Source organism: Anarrhichthys ocellatus, unplaced genomic scaffold, assembly GCF_004355925.1.
Source record: "Anarrhichthys ocellatus isolate YVR2014 unplaced genomic scaffold, GSC_Weel_1.0 scaffold18, whole genome shotgun sequence".
In the NCBI taxonomy this organism is placed as follows: domain Eukaryota; kingdom Metazoa; phylum Chordata; class Actinopteri; order Perciformes; family Anarhichadidae; genus Anarrhichthys; species Anarrhichthys ocellatus.
In genome coordinates, this window is record NW_022280048.1 from 7,373,358 (window position 1) to 7,392,519 (window position 19,162).

General features: G+C 43.0%; 2 protein-coding genes across 4 annotated transcripts in view; one reads left to right on the plus strand and one right to left on the minus strand.

Annotated features, from left to right (window-relative positions):
• On the plus strand, positions 1–8,213 carry LOC116388883 (beta-galactosidase-1-like protein 2). Its single transcript, XM_031857174.1, has 19 exons — positions 1–137; positions 660–845; positions 919–987; positions 1,418–1,513; positions 1,893–2,001; positions 2,093–2,185; positions 2,317–2,398; positions 2,502–2,566; positions 2,696–2,780; positions 3,798–3,935; positions 4,137–4,217; positions 4,313–4,422; positions 4,527–4,673; positions 5,983–6,054; positions 6,174–6,252; positions 6,355–6,442; positions 6,529–6,640; positions 6,754–6,870; positions 7,533–8,213. Exons 1-19 carry the CDS (start codon positions 46–48, stop codon positions 7,617–7,619), a joined length of 1,908 nt encoding a protein of 635 aa, XP_031713034.1. The 5' UTR covers positions 1–45; the 3' UTR covers positions 7,620–8,213.
• b3gat1b (beta-1,3-glucuronyltransferase 1 (glucuronosyltransferase P) b) overlaps positions 7,799–19,162 on the minus strand; it is a 24,637-nt gene continuing 13,273 nt past the window's right edge. For all 3 annotated transcript variants that reach the window (XM_031857171.1, XM_031857173.1, XM_031857172.1), the window contains 6 exons: positions 13,510–13,623; positions 12,231–12,373; positions 10,890–11,401; positions 10,425–10,721; positions 9,972–10,077; positions 7,799–9,271 (listed from right to left, as the gene is read on the minus strand). In XM_031857171.1, coding sequence (XP_031713031.1) covers positions 9,991–10,077; positions 10,425–10,721; positions 10,890–11,401; positions 12,231–12,342 — 1,008 coding nt within the window. In that variant the 5' untranslated portion in view covers positions 12,343–12,373; positions 13,510–13,623 and the 3' untranslated portion in view covers positions 7,799–9,271; positions 9,972–9,990. The remainder of the gene's footprint in view (positions 9,272–9,971; positions 10,078–10,424; positions 10,722–10,889; positions 11,402–12,230; positions 12,374–13,509; positions 13,624–19,162) is intronic.

The window sequence follows — 19,162 nt, forward strand, 5'->3', positions numbered from 1 at the left end:
CTCCACTGCTGCCTGAGTCAGAGGAGAAGATCTGCTCATGCACCGATGGTTGTCTTGACCATAAGAAATGCTCACAAAAGGAAATATGCACTTATCTGCCTGTGCATTTTTGGCTTCATCGTGTACAGATATTTCGGGTAAGTAAAGTTATTAATGTTAAATTGATTCAGTTAGAGCAACTCGGAGACTGCAACTAATGCAGTTCCTCATTGGTCGAAAGTGAATGAATGATTCGCTAAGACAGAAATGCTGCAAGTCTGTGTGCACAGACACTATGTCGTATACATTGTTATATTGATATATTATAATGATGTGATGATATGAGGTAAAGCTACTATGAAGTGTACTGTACTCATGATACAGTATCACTATTGTTCATAGAATGTGTTTCTCTGGGGGGAAATGTAGACTCTTAACTATAGCATAAAGGATGCTATAGAAAAACATAGAGTGAAAAAGTATAATAACATTTTAATATGGAGTACTAAACTAAATCTGTTGAAGTGCATCTTGCCTCTAAACTCAAATATGTTCCTGCTGTGTTTGCCAACGAAGAGACGCCTGCAAATTCCCATTGGGCATGTCATGTGGTCTATTCAGGCACAATAGCCTGTGTGCTATGTTATGTGAGTCTGACACAATTGGACTCCTCTTCCAAGCTTGCCGGCGGGGGGACGGAGGATGAGCAGGAAGATGGGCCTGAGTGCCAACTCGTCCCAGTTCACCCTGGAGGGAGAGCCCTTCCGCGTCCTCGGGGGATCCGTCCACTACTTCCGTGTGCCCAGGGCCTACTGGAGGGACCGCCTGATGAAGATGAAGGCCTGTGGCATCAACACCCTCACAATGTACGGGAAAACTACCGTGGATGTGTTTTGTCTCCCAAGAATGGCTTGAATGTTAACACCTGCATCCTTGCAGGTACGTGCCGTGGAGTCTGCACCAGCCAGAGAGAGCGGTTTTCAAGTTCCACTCACAGCTGGATTTAGTGTAAGGAGTGGTACTCATGATTGTTTGTGGCACTACACCAAATACGCAACCGACACACATCCAAAATAAGAATGAAAACACCTTGCACCACTTCGCTAGCTGTGTAATATGCTACAATATTACCTGCTCTAAGGGTGTGTTGGGGAATACTCTCCTCTCCCTCTTATTATCTAAGCCCCGGTGCTCTAGGGTGAAGCCGGAGGCAGAGAGGTCCCACCTGACAATGGCAGCATCTCCCCAACAACAGCAGCTTATCAAGCAATTAATGACACAGTCGGTGATAAGTGAGGAGTGAGTGTGACCGTTGTTGCCAAGCACGTCTCACACTCCTCAAACAACGAGATACGCGGTCTCGCTTGGGGGTCTAAACTTTGCATTTGCACGGATAGAAAAAAATGCTTTTTCATTGTCTTCTCCGTCTGGGTTTCAGAGCTTATATCAACCTTGCTGCTGAATTGGGATTGTGGGTGATTTTGCGTCCAGGGCCCTACATTTCCTCCGAGCTGGACCTGGGAGGACTGCCAAGGTAGTGCTAGTATTCTTATAGTTATTGGAATAAAAATGTTAACATTATTGCGTATAGAAACCCAGATTTTATGTGTTTGTATTGAAGTAGGAAGCAGATTGAAACCCCAAAGCCTGTCCAATTCTTTCTTTAACTAGCTCTCACTATTTTGTCCCTGAATAAATGAAATTACATTTGTAAGTGACTTTAACTCAACAGCACAAAAGCAACTTGATCTGAGCCACAAAGTTCCACTTTTTGGTGAGTGCAATCAGGGTTAAAAAAAGGTCACATGTGGCTGTAAGGGAAGCCTCACCCAGTGTGTGCATCTGTGTCCAGTACTGTGCCTCTGTTGTACTGACAACTCTGTGACATCTTGTTTTTTTCTGTCTCGTTGCAGCTGGCTCCTCCGTGATGGCAGCATGAGGCTGAGGACGACTCACCCAGGCTTTACTCAGGCCGTCAATACTTTTTTTGACAAACTTATACCAAAAGTGGTTCCACTGCAGGTCGCTTTATTTGTCACCAAAGCTAAAAACAAGTCTGTTGCAGCTCCAGGTTGTTTCACTTCACTTGAAATATATGTTTTATGTTTTTTAGTTCAAGAAAGGAGGTCCGATCATTGCAGTGCAGGTTGAAAACGAGTATGGATCCTTTGCAAAAGATGAAAGCTACATGCTTTTCATTAAAGAGGTGATGTAATAGGCTTGGTTGATTAAAATGCCATCTGAAACTGAAATAAAAACACATACGTATAAAAAGAGATTGATTGAATAGATCAATTGGATGACGTTCATAGCTCCCGTTCTGTTTTATTTTCAAAGGCCTTACAGTCCAAAGGGATCAGCGAGCTCCTGCTCACATCAGATTACCACAACACATTAAAGTCTGGGGGTGTGGATGGAGGTACAGTCTTTTATTAGTGCACACACATACACACACACACACACACACACACACACACACACGCACACATGCACAGCTTACCTTGTGATCCCCCATCTTGTAGCCATCAGATCAGTGAAGCTGCAGAAGCTGAATCAGAGGGACATCCAGGATCTGAACGCTATCCAGGTGTGTATCTTACCTCTCCAAACCGTTTCACTATCTGGCACTGAACGACGTCACGTAGACAGGCAATGAAACACTGGACAGTGAGCTGTGTGAGCTGATGGTGTGGCCCTTTTCTGTGCTGTCTGTCAGCCCAACAGCCCCACCATGGTGATGGACTACTGTACTGGCTGGTATGACGTGTGGGGCGACCTCCACCATGTGCTTCCCCCAGAGGGTAAGGAAGGTTTCTCCTTGTCACCTTTCTGTCGATGCTAACCTCTTATTCTTAATTAGTCTAGCTGTGGTGCCTTTATTGCACGACTTCCCCCTTTTTCTTTTCCCGCATTTCCTGTTTTCTCACCATCAACTATAACCTTTATAATAAAGGTTTTAATGAGTTAACACATTATTTAAAAGTATATTGGGATACATGTATTAGATCTGTGGAAGGTCCCCCCATCACAGTTGTTTAAATAAAATGCCTGAAAACCTGCAATGAAATGTTATTTATTTTGGTAAGTTTCATTTTGTCACGAATTGTTCAGTGCTGCTTCTTAACATAAAGGTGGTCGCATATCCCAATATTTCTTACTGTTGTGTAGGTGGCCATGCACATTTCACATTTATTCTGGATCAAAAATAATTTAATATTAATGGGGTTAGTGGAGTTTGTCTAGGTCCAAATGCTGTTTGTGGCTCTTTGACTGACAATACTTTTAAATCTGCAGATTTACTTTAGAAATACTGGTCTTAGCTTCGAAAAACACATGACAGTAAAACCCAATTCTGCATCAAATCAGAACCACCTAACGTAAGGCGGTTTTCAGTTTAAATGCTAACTTTGGTTTCTCACACCCATAAACTGACCAGTGACTCTCTGTCCTTTGTCAAAGCCACTGACTCCCTTCATAAAATAATATTTTTTGTTTTACACACCAGCAATATTAACGTCAAGTCACTTTGTAAACAAATGCTTTGTAGCTCATTGCCTAGTTTGCATTATATTTATTTTCCTACCACTTTGCTTTTTGCATAAGGAACGCCAGCTACGTGCCAACAATGCAAATGCAACCGTGACAGTCGGGACCTACTTTTGAATTATTGCAGCCTCTGAGTGAGAGCTCAGCAGAGACAAAAAAGATGTCAGTGACTTGATTTAAGGACTATATTATGACTTCCCTGTTGCAGGGACCTTTATGTTTTTAAGGAGTAAATTTGTTGAACAGTGTGAAGGTGTTGAACTTTTTGTCAGATATGGTGTCCACTGTGAGAGAGATTCTGAGGCGGGGCATGTCTGTCAACTTCTACATGTTCCACGGAGGCTCCAGTTTTGGCTTCATGAGCGGAGCACGCGCTGACCCTTCCTACAAAGCGCTGGTCCCCAGCTACGGTTGGTTCCTCTGTGTCACAAACAAACTAGCGGTGTCATTGATGCAAATTTACATGTTATTTTTTTATGATAATGAAGAAGCACTGCCATGTCAGAGCTGGAGAATATGCTCCTTGCTGTCTACAGAACAGCATTGAGTTTAAGACCCAGCAGGTGGCAGCAGATGATAGTTAATCTATGTCACACTATGATGCTTTTCAGATTATGATGCTCCCTTGTCTGAGGCAGGGGAGTACACTCCCAAGTACCACCTCCTCAGGGATTTACTTTCTCGATACAACAGTAAGTTAACACTAAATTTAAATGAGGATGAAGTATGTGGTTACATGCTGTGACTAACCTCTACGCCTGATGTTGTCCTTGACCTTTCTGTGCAGGAGAAGGCAGTTTCCCTGACATGCCAACCCTGCATTACAGGGAGTCTTATGAACCTGCTATCATGTACCAGCACCTGTCATTATGGGATGCTTTGAGCTTCACTGAGGGAGTACGTTTTATGTAAGATTATCTGTTGCCTATATGTGTAAAAAAACAAAGCAAATTTTGCTTTTCTATCCAGTAGATCAATTTATTTTCTTTCGTTTTCTACAGCCATTTAAGTCACCCAAGCCAGTAAGCATGGAGAATCTACCTGTGAACAACGGGAACGGCCAGTCCTATGGATACACGCTGTATGAGGCTACCATCACCAGTGGAGGATTACTGAAGTCTGGAGACAATGTCCGAGACCGTGCTCTGGTGAGTCCTCATGGTACATGATGGCACGATCTCACTCCATCGCGTAGCCCAGCACACGGTTGCAGCAAACACGTGGTTACGTGTGAAGTCAACGAAAAGACTTTGTTTAGGCAACACAACAACTTCATTAAGTTAAGGAAAAACATCAAGGTTGGGCTTTAAATAAGTACGTAAATTAAGTAAAACTTAAATAACCTTACAAAAGTACAGAAATCACAGCACAAACATCACTAACGTAACTTCAAAATAACTCAACAACACTGAGGGACACGAACACTGGGCTCCTGGTTGAATGTCTTGTGTTTGTTTGACTCCTCCCACCCACAGTTTTTTTTTGGTATTCACATTACTTCATCACACTCTTGGAGTGTTTTCCCTGAACATCTAAAAATGACGCGGATGCGTTTTCATTCTCGTTACTGGAGTCTGGTGCGTGTCATACAAATGCAAAAGGGTGCCTTGTGTGTCGGTATCAGATGCCGAGGGGCGTGACAAAGTGTCTGTATTTTACACCCTGGGAATGAGAACCGGCTGCTCACTCCCCTTGTCCTTATGCAGTAAATATGTGATTATCCTTTGTTAAATAATGTCATACATTATCATCCTTGATATGTTTGTAGTTGCTGAAACTAAACCGAAAATAGATTTTGGGAAATATTCTTTTTTTAATCGCAATTTAGACGATAAATCGCTACATATCTTCAAGGCCGATATACAGTATGTACACAAAATATGTAGCCAGCAGCCGGTTAGCTTACCATACAAACTGCAAGAGAGCTCGCCAAAGAAAAGAATGACAAGTTAGTGGTTTACAGAAGATTATGTGTCAAACAATTTCTCAATCAGGTGCAGTGACTTCCTGAAGTTAGCTTTAGAAATCAGCAAGGACTTCAGATATAAGATATAATGTGATTGTTAGTGAAAATTAGAAGTGCTGGTAGGCAGGTTTTACCATCGAACAGAGTCAGGCTAACGGTTTACCCTCAGTTCCAGTCTTTTTACTAAGCTAACTGTCTGATAGATATGAAAGTGGTAACAATCTTCTCATTCTCAAAGCGAAAAAGTTGTATTTTAAAATTGTTGAACTATTCCTTTAATATCAGACAGGGCTATCAGTGGTCACTCCATGTTGTTGGTATGCCCACAGTACACATTTCAGAACATACAGCACACGGAAGTTAGGGTGATGACTGTGGTGATAGCTAGCAAAAATAAAAGCCACCTTTGAGATATTTCATTCAAGTGAAGCAGAGTTTATGTGTTGTGTAAGATAATATTAACTATTTGACAGTGATATTTTTCCTCCTAGGTATTTGTAGACAGAAGCTTCATTGGCCTTTTCAAGCGCCGAAGCCTGGAGCTGGCGGTTCCTGATGGTAAGGTATGACATCAAGTTGGACATTGTCCAATAAACGTCATTCAGAGTTATCGAGCGTGATGGATACTGAAGTGTTGGCTGTTAAGACTGGCAAAAGACATAAAAGCAATCAATCCCTACAGGGACAGCGTACTTTGAGTTTATTGGTGGAAAACTGTGGACGAGTTCACCAGGGAAGGGACCTTGACAAACAACGTAAAGGTGATCGACAGATAATATGAAGTTCATTGCTATGCCTGCTGTTAAATCACTCAAGCACGCAGTGGGTAGTGTATAAACCAATTTTGATTTGTGTTCTTGCAGGCCTTGTGGGAGACATTTTATTAAACAATACTCCCTTGCGTGATTTTACAATATACAGCCTGGATATGAAACCAAGCTTTATTGATAGGTTTGTACGCTTTATTGAATCTAAAGCATTGCATATCCCTTTCATTATGCCGTAATAGTGTGTTTGAAGCAGTTGCCTTATTTCAGTCTTTATCAGGCACCTTGGAAATCTCTCCCCGACACTCCCAGCTTCCCTGGATTTTTCATGGGGAGGCTGTTTGCCTACGGGTATCCGAGTGACACGTTTGTGAAGCTGCTTGTAAGTGAAATGAAACGTGTAGTTTTTGTGCTATGTACATTTTGTTTTTGTACGTTATGAAAAATACTTCATGTGTACATTGTGAAACCATGAAATTATCTTTGGGTCCACAGGGCTGGGAGAAAGGTGTTGTGTTTGTCAATGGGCTGAATCTGGGCCGCTACTGGTCAATTGGGCCCCAGCAGGCTCTCTACCTCCCTGGTCCCTTTCTTAACAGTGGAATAAACCAGGTACAGCTGTGCACAAACCAGCATTTGTAAGAGGAATAATTACATTTTCTGGCCGAGAGTTAGATGTGACGATTGCTGCAACTCTCATGTGTGCACTCGAGGCTGCCGTTAGCCTAGCTTAGCATAAAGACTAGAAACAGGGGGAAACAGCTAGCTTTGCTCTGTGTGGTATGTAAACTTCCTAACAACTCCTCTAAAGCTCATTGATTAACACGTTACGTGTAGTTTGTCTCATCCGTAGTCACTGCGCCCTTCTAAGAAATAGTTTGTCAAAACCGCAACAAATTGTTGTTGTTAATTGAGGTTTTTGTACGGATTAAACAAAGATTTATAACATGTTAATAAGAGAGCTTTAGAGATGCTGGTGCGAGATTATTTTAACCTGAGCCAAGCTAGCTAGCTATTTCCCCCTATACCCAGTCTTTATGCTAAGCTAAGTTAACCTAACAGGCTGTTGGTTCTAGCTTGAGAACAGACATGAGAGTGGTATCAATCTTCTTATTTCACTCCAGGCACTGTTTTTTTCCCTTGCATTATGATGGACTTGGAAGATTAATTTTAAATTTAACTTACAATGTGTGAAAATGCAGCAAGAGTTGAGTCTCAAAGCGCTAACTCTCTTCTTCTTTGCCTTTCTTTTTTTTTCTGTTGAAATCAATAAGGTCATTGTGTTTGAAGAGCAGGAGGGTGACTACAAGGTCCACTTTGAGGATACGCCTGATCTTGGCATGGCAGCCGACATCCAATGATCGCCATCTCTGTGTATGGGCATTGTTTTTTGTGTAAAATGTATCTTTTGACAAAGTGCTTATTACATCAGGTCAAACCATCAAACTCAGGGATATTAATATTATTTATATCATGGCCCTTGTCTGATATGATACCTTAAAATCTACATATACACAGATAAATTAAATCAGAGAAGGCATGTTTGTATGGGAGCAGTTTATAGCTATATACATACAGTACCTTGAGATACAGTGACTCTTTACACATAGAGAAACATTTCCAAGTATATTCTCTTACCCGTGGATTTCCACTTAAAGGGCAATACGTTTTTATTTGATATTTCTGTTAGATTTGCTTTGCTTGTGTGAATATACTGCAGAGTGCAGTTAATGACATTTTCTGTGAAACAAAAAAAATGGTTTATGGGACAACCTGAGCTGAGGCAGGAGGGATGTGAACAGCTTTCAAATGAAACACAAGCAGCATTGTAGCAACATCAGACCCCAATCTTTGAGTGAAAGTTTCGGATGCCTGACACATCGATAACTGACCAAACTCCTAACAGCCACAGAGTCTGAGAACATTAGCGTTTGTAAGCAGTGCCACTGCAAGTCAATGGGGTATGAAATCGTCACTTGCGAGCCAGCCATCCATGGTGGGAATAATTAGATTGTGTAATACAGCTATTTGAAAGGCTGCACATCACATTTTTAGATTAATGGCTTCGTATCCCATCGACTCGCACATGCCTAGCTCACGACTAACAAGTGAATGGTACCGGTTACACTGAAACAATAAATAATTCTGCTGAGAAACCATCAGCTCACTCAGTGGGATCTTAATTAGCTTATATGCAGATGACTGTGAGGTGAACAGGCCGCTAGGGATATTGAATCTTCTTTTCAAATAGCAGTAGACCTCAGTAGTGTTACAGCATGTCAGGAATAAACAAGAGCTTGGAGTAAATGACTGTAAGAGAAGACGTTGCTGTTATACTGTAATAAATCATTGCTCCGTGCTCTTCAGTGCATGTGTGTCTGTGTGCTCACTGTGTGCAGTGTGACAGCTGAGCATGTGTGAATGTGTGTTGAGGAGTAACGGGACTCCTAATTAGTGCTGGGTTCAGGGTGCTATCTAAATAGCTCAGTGTTGTACAGTACAAGTGTGGGGGGGGGGCTCAGATCCTCTCACTGCAGTCTGTCAGTCAGTGCTGACTCACTTAAGACAAGGGCCCCTTTTGTTCCTCCATGCAGCCCAGTGCCCGACAGCCAGCTCGCCTCAGAACAAAAGGGCCCTATTTAATGCTGATTGGATGGTTGGCTGGTGTTGTCTGCGCTCAGAGGGCTCTTTATTGCTTGCTGTGCCATCTCTTCCTGCAGTTAAAATCACGTAACATCCTTTGTCTCAGCTCTCCGAGGAGACCTCAGTGGGCAAGCTCCTTTTGGCAACTCTTACCGGTGTCTCGCATCAGCCAGTGCTCTGAGCAGCACGTTTTATTGTGCAGTTGTGCTTTGATACTCCGTGTGCTGCCTCCTGGGGCGGACAGGTGTGCCTCAGTTGATGAAGTACGGCTACTGTGCTGTGCTGTGATGATATTTTGGACCCCTGGATATTACTGGAAGGAGCTCTGAGTTTGGTTTGAATCCGAGTAGAATCCAATGGAGAAATGCCCCTAAAGGAACAGACAAGCAAACAAGACACATGTTAGTACTTTTTATGAACAACAGGGAGCGTACAGCCACGCTGTGAGCTAAAGGCTAACTACAGCACGCTAACATGCTATTTAGCACTGAATACAAAGTGCAGTTGAGGCTGATGGAAATACCATTCATTTTGCAGGTAATTAGTCACAAACCAAATTATTGGACAAATTCAAATTTTGACCTTATGATGTCGCTAGAGGAAAAGTCATAAGATCACCAAAGTCATTTGGAATTATTCTCTGAGGACCATGAACGCTTGTATAAAATATTAAATCCGTCCATTAGACAATGAGATATTTCACTAAAAAATAAAAATGTCAACCTCATTGTGGTGCTATATGAAATGTCAGGAGGTCATCAAAGTCAGTAGGATTCGTCCTCTGAATGTCTGTACAAGCATTTACAGGAATCCATCCAATATTAGTCTGGGCCAAAGTGACTCACGGAGCAACATTGCTACCTTTACAGCCACGCTGCTAGTGTGGCTAAAAACAAAATCTGCAGGAGACAATCTTTAAAAAAAATGTTCTGTAAAGGTCAGACATCTATTTCACATAATGTCCATATCTCACCGTGCACATATGAGTGAAGATGCTCTCCTTTGGCTCATCCCCCAGAATAATCAGTGTGGAAATGCATCAATTTGCATTTCTAAATCTCTGCCATTACCTGTGTCAGATGAAGTATGTCATATCTCCACATTAGAGTCTGTAAATCCCTTCTTGCCCTCATTTACGAGCACAGGCTTCTCTGTCCGCGTGTGCCATACTAATACCTGCGGGTAAAGAAGAAATAAATAAATAAATGGATGGAGACAAGCAGAAATAGAGCCAGTATGATGAAACACTAAAACTTACATTTTGGCTAGCGGTGCAGTTGTAATACGCTACATCATACTTGCTACACAATGTCTAGAGGCAGAATGTAGCATATTTTAAATGAGCTGGAAGCGTACAAGAGTTGGCTGTAAGCTCACAGTTTATTAACTTTAAGAACAAGTTGTCATGACAGCCAAGGATCTCAAGAAACATTCTCTTACACCACCAGCATTTACAGAGGCAGCTTGTTTCATTGCCAATGTGCAGGGGGTCGCACGACATGCAGAGAGCCTCGTTTTCCTACCTTAGTGCAGTTAGCAGCTTTAGGCTCCAAATCGCTGAGAGTGACCAGCTCCTTTAACAAACTGCTCTCCTGATAACCTCCCTTCACTCCACGTAGCTTGAAATAAGCCTGAGGTTTGGACAGAATGAGGCGCAGGTTCACAGCAAACCCAGCCATGTCGATGGCGAAGGGCCGGTGTGGGTCGAACACAGTCTTCCAGCCGTACACCTTGCCCAAGGTGTTTACTTTAGGGGACTCGTATCGTAGGCCACCTACAAAGGCCACGGGCCACACTGACACCTTTTTGGTGGAACGCATCTGGTTGAAAACAGAGACAGGGATCAGTCATTTGAGGCGTTTTTAAAGTCCATGAATCCCGAAATGTAAAGTAAGACGTCCGTGAAAGGATGAGGAGGTGGGGACATTGCATTATTATAGAGAAATTAAGCTCTGCATCATGTTTTGCTTTGCAACATACATCCTTACCTCCTCAAACAGCTCCAGACTGTACGTGTTGTCATCATCTGCAAAGTAGACAATCCCAGACTGGCTGCTGTTTATGCCAAAAGTCTCCCTGAGCCACCGCAGGGCCAGGTTCCTCTGTATGGTACCCCGAGGTATGCGGGGGTCCCGAGTGTCCCCGCGTACCTTATAGTTCCTGGGCGTCTCCACGTTCAGGTGGGTGTAGTTGAGTCCCGTCTCCTGGAGGAGACGGCCGACCAGAGTGGTCCTCCTCTGGGAGTCCTCCACCAGGATCCAGTGCAGGTTGGGCACGTGCAGCAAGGTGTTGGACAGACGTGTCAGCTCTGCCTTCTGCACCGGCCGGCTGTAGGTGGGAGTGATGACGTGGACCGTGGGCAGGATGTCGGACCACGGCGGGGGCCGGCTGTAGACGTACTCAGTGCGCACCACCTCCATGATGTCCCTGTTCTGAAGGGAGCAGGACTCCTTGAGGGCAAAAGTATTCCTTGAGTTGGAGCGACCATCCCGTCTGTCATCTAGCCAGGAGGGGAAATGATAACAATGAGCCTCTGTGTGCTGACAACTACTAATGGGACCGTGTGCTACATGAAGACATTGTACATTCAGATTCATGTTTGTCCTACATGAAACAGTGTGGACTCTCTTTAATCCGTAGATAATTTGATGCTAAACAGTAATCCTCTGTGTATTACATTCTGGCGTTTTGGCATTTCATCAAAATGTGACATTTTTCCCTGAGATTAGAACACACTGACGCAGATTCATCAGGGCTCCAGAATAACAGATTTTTTGGCACCAGTGCACCTAACTTCTTCATTTGGGTGCACCAGCACATAATGTAATTGCACCCAAATTTTGAACTCCATCGAAGATAGATCGGGCATCTAACTGGTAAGCGGTGGTGGAGCGGTAACTGCCACTGATGATGTTGGGTCTGCGGAGAGGAGTACACGGCGCAATTTCACACACAGTGGTGCCGCCACAATATTTTCATATTCCAAAATCCAATGGAAAAAAATCCCATTGACTTTTTATTGAGGGATCCAGAGATGTGTTAACTTCTGGGTTAGTAGCTACTGGGGGGGGGGGGGGGTCCCTGGGCCCCCCTTGGCGGCACCACGGCTCACGCACACATGCTTTATTTTTTGTCAGGGTCAGTGCCAATCAGAGGTAGAGCAAGTGGGCGGGTCTTTACAGTTGGGGGAAAAATAACGCTACACACATACCGGTGCGACCAATGAAAATGTTTTGTAGCACTTGATTTTTAGTCGCACCTTTGTTGCATAGTGCTACAACAAGTACTAATGTATTTAGTAAACAATGTTCACGATATTTTACCCTTACCCTTTCGTGTAGCGAGCAGAGGAGTGATGGCGCTTTGGTGCCAAACAGTAATGAGCAGTGTCCAAGGCAGCACGATCAACACAATGGCGACGATGTCTCGTCTCTTCGGCATCTCCAGTATCAGACCTGAGTTATGCCTCTACCTGCAACGCACATAAAACATGATGTGGTGCACAATCATAAGAAGCAGAGAGCTGTGAAATGACCAACAAGCTAAAACAAGCATCTTTTGGAAATGTTGTTTTAAATGTTATAGTCACAGTTATATCTCTTATATCATATTATATCCAATTACTGTTTAAGTTTTGTACATTTTATTATTATTTTTGGGAATTTCTTTAATTCAGTTAATAACATTTTAAGGTGTTTTTATTTATTTATTTTCATAGTCGGGAACATATTTAGAATGTGTCATTCTTTTAGAATACTGTATAATATAATGTGTTTGAAATCATTTTTGTTGCTCATGCTGTCAGACACACAGACATGATGTGAAAAGTGTCTATCACCAGAATCCATTCAGTCATTCCTTATTATAAGGAAAAGATTCACTGCTTCTAGAGTTATATTTAGCACGCTGTCTTCAGCCCTTGAATGAGGGATGAGCTGGTTGACTGAGTTTCCCAATCTAATGGCCCATCGCTATATCTGAATTGCAGTTTGAAGTCCATATATGGTGGTTGTCTATTGATCGTCAACACACTGCGGCTGCAGGGCACAAACTAGGAGGGAGGCATTGTGTTAGAAAGCAGTCTCAGCCTGCTGGAGCTGCCGCACAACAGAAAATAGGTCAGAAAATGCTCAGCTTTCTGTTTTTTTCCTCTCATTTGAAAGCATACTGGTGTATTACAGAGAACGTTTCAGCTCATAGTTTAAAGAGGGCTTCGGTGGGGCCCTTTCCTGTCTGTAAACGGGTGGACAGAGGTAGGCCTATAGATGTTGTGGATTCACTCTTCTGTAGGTTCCGTTAAACCTTACAGTAGCTTGATACAACTAAGGTCTATATGTTCTTTATAGTAATATACTGTAAATTCACGAATAGAAATAGATAGCCAGGCCTTTATCTGGGCTTATATTACAGACATGCCTTTATTTCTAATTTCCCGTTCCCCAGTGGATACAAACTCCATCCTCGGCTCCTCTTGCTCACATGTCCACGTGCTCTTTAGCGAGACACTGAACCCCACATTTCACCTGATGGTTCGGGTGCTGCTTTGCTACGGGAGCTCACTCTGGATATAAAAGCGCTAATACGTAAATAGAATCCACATTATCATACCTATGTTTATAGCATACACACATGGTCAGTTCAAGGACGGAGGCTCTGTCTGTATGAAGAGGGCTGGACAAGAGGAGAGTGCGTGTCCCGGTGGTCCAGTTCAGCCGATGATCCCTGCAGAGAGAAAACACACCAAGGATTAGAATCTGTCAGTCATTTATCTCGGGAGAAGCAACGCAGATATGACGCAACGTTTTCTGTAGATGTTTCTGTCTCTGTCTCTGTTAAATGTTGTTCTCGTGGTCATGTGACCTGCCCGGAGGTTACAGTGTGAGCAATGATGAGTCTATGATCGGGTCCGTCTAGACAGAATTTGAGGGGCAAATATTTCATATTCAGCTGTTTATCTGTGTTTGTGGGATTTTGGTATGATTCATATTACCAAAGGTCATTCGTGTTGCAGTGAGTTTCAGGCAGTTTTCAGCCAGGCAGTCTATAAACGGTTCAGCTGATATTTGTTTGGGTCGTACAGGCTTTTGTGTGGATGAAGGTCGGAAAAAAGAAATGCTGATAGAAGACATTTCACACATTGGGCCTCATGCAGGAAGCAATATGAGAACAAATGTCCTTTTATTTTTGTTCTAATTTTGTTAGTACATATTGATTTCTGGGATTCACTTCTGTTTAATTATTCTTGCTCTTCTAACGTTACGACAGATATTTTACAAGAGGTAATAAAAAACATCTTGTTTTCACAGTCCACAAAGTGTTTATCCAACGCAAGGTCAAGTTTTAAATTTGAAGAAAATAAAAAAGGCATGAATATCATATAAGCAACTTTAGATTATTATACGTTTCAGACTATTTATAATTATTGGACTATTAAAGAAATACTCTTGGTCCACTGATCCCATTGAAGACTATAAAATCCTTGGATGATATTGTGTGCATTCAGCTTCTGAAAGGCTTACATATTGTTCTACGTAGGCCTACTGACGCTCTGGAAAATCATGTTTACGTTTTTTTTAACAGAACCTTGATTTCACTCCTGCTGAGGTTCTTTGTCTTCGCTCCAATTGTAATTGAGTATTTGCACATGGCACAACACCTGCCTTATATAGTGTTTAGGGGGCTTCGTGCTAATAATGAACAATCTGCCACATGCCTCCAATCTATGGTCAGGTGGGATTCATCATTCAGCACACCTGGGGAAGAGCAGATTTGGATGGTTGAGAACGTTGGTGCATCTCGAGTAGAAAATGAAGAGAAAATATAAGAGAACGTTAAAAGAACGTTTCTGCATGTGTGTGCGTGTTCATGCTTAGTGAGGGTCAGCTGTTTCTCGCAGCTTTCGAGCTACAGCACAGACACATGCGATCACAATAATGCCGGCTCCAATCGCTCCGTGTGCTTTTGTTTCCCCTTCTCTTCAAAAGTCTCTTCATGAGACAGCTGCTCTGCCGGTTAATCACAAAGCTTTAGCCGTAACTAATCCTCGATTAAAAAAGGATCAACCCCAGTCTGAGATCAAAGGTAGTGCTAGCTAATTAACACATCGGGATAGGTTTAACAGGGCCATGTATCAACAGTGTGTTATTGCTTTGGAAAAGCTAATTATCTTCTCGCATCATGTTGAAAAGCGGCGAGTCGCTCTCCACCTCCTCATCATTTTGCACACCCATTTTAAGGTTAATTATGTCATAACTGAGAGCAACAACAACAGTTTGGAATGATGTGCTCTCATCTACATTACACGCAGATTCTGATAAAACAACAATCTAAATGTGTTACTGAGTATTTTGCTGAAAATGTTGAATTTAGCTGCTTGCATCTGCATCCAAATACACACAGTATCATGCTGATTTTGTGGGGAACGCTTATATCCCGTGAATGTTACAAGTAAAGTACAAGGATGAGCTACAGGCAAAATGCCATCAATTTTAGCAGCATTGCCTGCAGTCGATATGTGCACCTGTTACCTAAATTTGGTTCCGCATATAAAATGCGTCACAACAATTTATGATATGAATAGGCCATGCCAGCAAGAAATTGGCATCCATTCAATAAAATAGGTATTCTTTTGGGCTCATCCAAATATGCAAAGAAGCCAATTTGGTGAAAATTGGACGCAAATTATAGGAAAAGTGTTGAAAAAAACTGTTGGTTGGGAGTTTGCCCAACCAGTCTACATGTGCTTTGTGGACTTGGAGAAGGCTTTCGACCGGGTCCCTCGGGGGGGTCTTGTGGGGGGTGCTGCGGGAGTATGGGGTACCGGACCCGTTACAACGGGCGATCCGGTCTCTGTACGACTGCAGTAGGAGCTGTGTCCGCATTCTCGGCAATAAGTCAGACATGTTCCCGGTGGGTGTTGGCCTCCGCCAGGGCTGCCCTTTGTCACCGGTCCTGTTCGTGACTTTCATGGACAGGATGTCTAGGCGCAGCCGGGGGGTGGAGAACGTCAGGTTCGGGGGTCGCCTCTCTGCTGTTTGCAGATGATGTGGTCCTGTTAGCCTCCTCGGATCATGACCTCCAGCATTCACTGGGGCGGTTTGCAGCCGAGTGTGAAGCGGCGGGGATGAGAGTTAGCACCTCCAAATCTGAGGCCATGGTGCTCTGCCGGAAACCGGTGGATTGCTCCCTCCAGGTGGGGACGGAGTGCCTACCTCAAGCGAAGGAGTTCAAGTATCTCGGGGTCTTGTTCACGAGTGAGGGTAAGATGGAGCGGGAGATCGACAGACGGATCGGTGCGGCTGCAGCAGTAAAGCAGGCGCTGCACCGGACCGTCTTGGTGAAGAGGGAGCTGAGCCGGAAGGCAAAGCTCTGAATGTACCACTCGGTCTACGTTCCTACCCTCACCTATGGTCACGAACTCTGGGTCGTGACCGAAAGGACAAGGTCGCGGCTACAAGCGGCCGAAATGAGTTTCCTCCGTAGGGTGGCCCGGCTCAGCCTTAGAGATAGGGTAAGGAGCTCGGTCATCAGGAGGGAGCTTGGAGTAGAGCCGCTACTCCTTCCCGTCGAAAGGAGTCAGCTGAGGTGGTTCGGGCATCTAATTAGGATGCCTCCTGGACGCCTCCCACTGGAGGTTTTCCAGGCACGTCCAACTGGGAAGAGACCCCGGGGAAGACCCAGAACACGCTGGAGAGATTACATCTCCCAGCTGGCCTGGGAACGCCTCGGGATCCCCCAGAATGAGCTGGAACATGTTGCCGGTGAGAGGGAAGTCTGGGTCGGCCTGCTTGGCCTGCTGCCACCGCGACCCGACCCTGGATAAGCGGAGGAAAATGGATGGATGGATGGAATAAATAAATATTATATGTTGGAAAAGGAGAAGGATGAAGTAAGCACTTATAAGGTCCTGTCCATTTCTATAACTAAAACAACTTCAATATTGGTTATTAATTTATATTTATCACATATACACATAAACAATTATTTTAGTATGAAAAATACAATAACAACAACAACAACAACAACCAGGAGCTTTACAGTCCTGAGAGAAACGAGGCCTCCTCCTCCTCCGTGCACCTCTTCTATACATGTTCTTACATGGATATACTTTTGTACTTTTATTTGTATTTTCTTAATCTGAACCATTTCGTAAATTCACCCCACAAATTGAAATACACATAGTCTTCCTCGTGGTAGAAATTATGTTTTTTTTTTAGAAAAATTAATTCCTTCTGTGTGAGGGAAGTGAGTTAAGTCTTGCAGTGCAATTGTGCAGTCTTAAATCCTACCAGATCCATGAACTTCAAAGCATGTGACTTACCATCCTCATGGCTATTTTTTTGTAATAAGCATAACCACGCCACTCAGTAATTTAGATGCGATATTACAACTTTATGATCCAGAATGTGCCTTGTTTGTCCCAGAACTGCAACGCTCCTTGCTATCTTTGCTTGCACATATCTTTAATAACATTTCTAGAAGATGTTTTGGTGTAATATCAAACCCAGACGTTTATTTCGATATACTCTTTCTATATTAACATTGTCTATCATAACTTGTACATCAGTGTTTATCTCACAATTTCCAAACAGCATAAGCTTGGTTTTGTTCAAATTTAATGATAATTTTGATATGTCAATTCACTGTTTTAATCTACTCATATCTGTTGTGTATTATGAGAAAATAGGCCCCTCGGCACATATATGCAAAAGGCCCACCAACTTTCCTACATAGGAGCAAGACACAGACTTTATAGTTGTTTAGTCTCTTTCTGTGGTCATTCTGTGTCTCAATGTAGTCATTTTGAGTCTCTCTGTAGTTGTTTTGCGTTTCTTTAGTTGTTTTGTGTCTTTTTGTAGTTTCTTTGTGGCTCTTTGTTGTTGTTTTTCCCATTTTCATAGTTGCTCTGATGCCATGTCCACACTACTCCTTTTCCATTTGAAAACGCAAAATTATGTTTTGCTACGTTTACACTGAGCGTCCACACTACGCCGGTGTTTTTGTGCACCGAAAACGGAGGAGTTTGAAAATGCTCCCGAAGACGGATAAGTTTGAAAACTCCGGGTTGTGTTTTCGTGTGGATGGTCGAAAACGGATACGTTTAGAAACGATGACGCCCACACCCGCGTTCGCTACTTGATTGGTTCTTAGCAGTCATGACGTGTCCTTCCCTGATTCGTCACATGCCTATCACGTGACCCTTACCCGGAAGCTCACAAACAACAACATTGATTACCGATCGACTACCAGGTTAATTCATCATGGACAACTGATTACAGGCGATGCTGAACTTGTTGTCTTTACTAGCAGCTGTTGTTCAGTTAAAGTCTGCATTAATACGGAGGAAGCAGCTGTTATTGGAGCCATTAGTGAGCATGACCAGCGGCGTTACCAGACCTACGGAGCGGACGTCTGAAGTCACGGTTAGCGGCTTTAGGGAGGGTGATGGACACAAAACGGAAGACTTTCCTTTTCTTATTAATGCTTATTTTGTTCTGCACAACTATTGTGAAGTCCGCAGATAAAATGTAAAGGAACAAAAGCAGTAAATGCTCTCCAGTAGGACAGATAGTTAAGCCAGCAGGGCGAGAACAGAAACAACGAAACCGAGAGGGAACAAGTGAGAGACGTGTGTTGACCACTTTTATGGACCATAATCTAGTACACCTTTATGTGTTAGTGTTGATTTTAAATTAAATTTGATGTGAGAGCGATATAGAGCAAGACCTGCAGTGTTGTAACTAAGTCTGAAAAATAAAACTTCTAAAACTTTCCATGAACTGTGTCTGTTTGAGTTCATAGAGGAAGACTTTAGAGAAGATCTTAAGTGTCAAACATGACCTTTCATTATTAAAGACTATTTTATTACTCTGTCGTATTTTTTTAAAGTAAGCAACCAATCTACTTCCTGTTTACATCGACACTCTCGTGCATGCCCAGTGTACATGAATAGTCACGTGATATTCGTTTTCAGGCGTTTTATTATGGACAGCGATCAATTTGAAAACGATGCTGAAACGCCGTGTGGACAAAGTAGTGTGGATGTAGCAGTATCAATGTGCTAAGTAGTTCTGGAGACACTTTCGTCAACAGACAAGCAAACAGACAAATGGGAAAACAAAACTTTTTGGCTGTATTCCTGACAGATGTGCTGCAATAAAACACAACTATCCTTGTCAGTCAAATTCAGTGAGCTTAAGGTGCATGATCTCCGTCAGAGTACTGATTGGACCACAGGTTTCCTGTACTTCAAGCACATGGG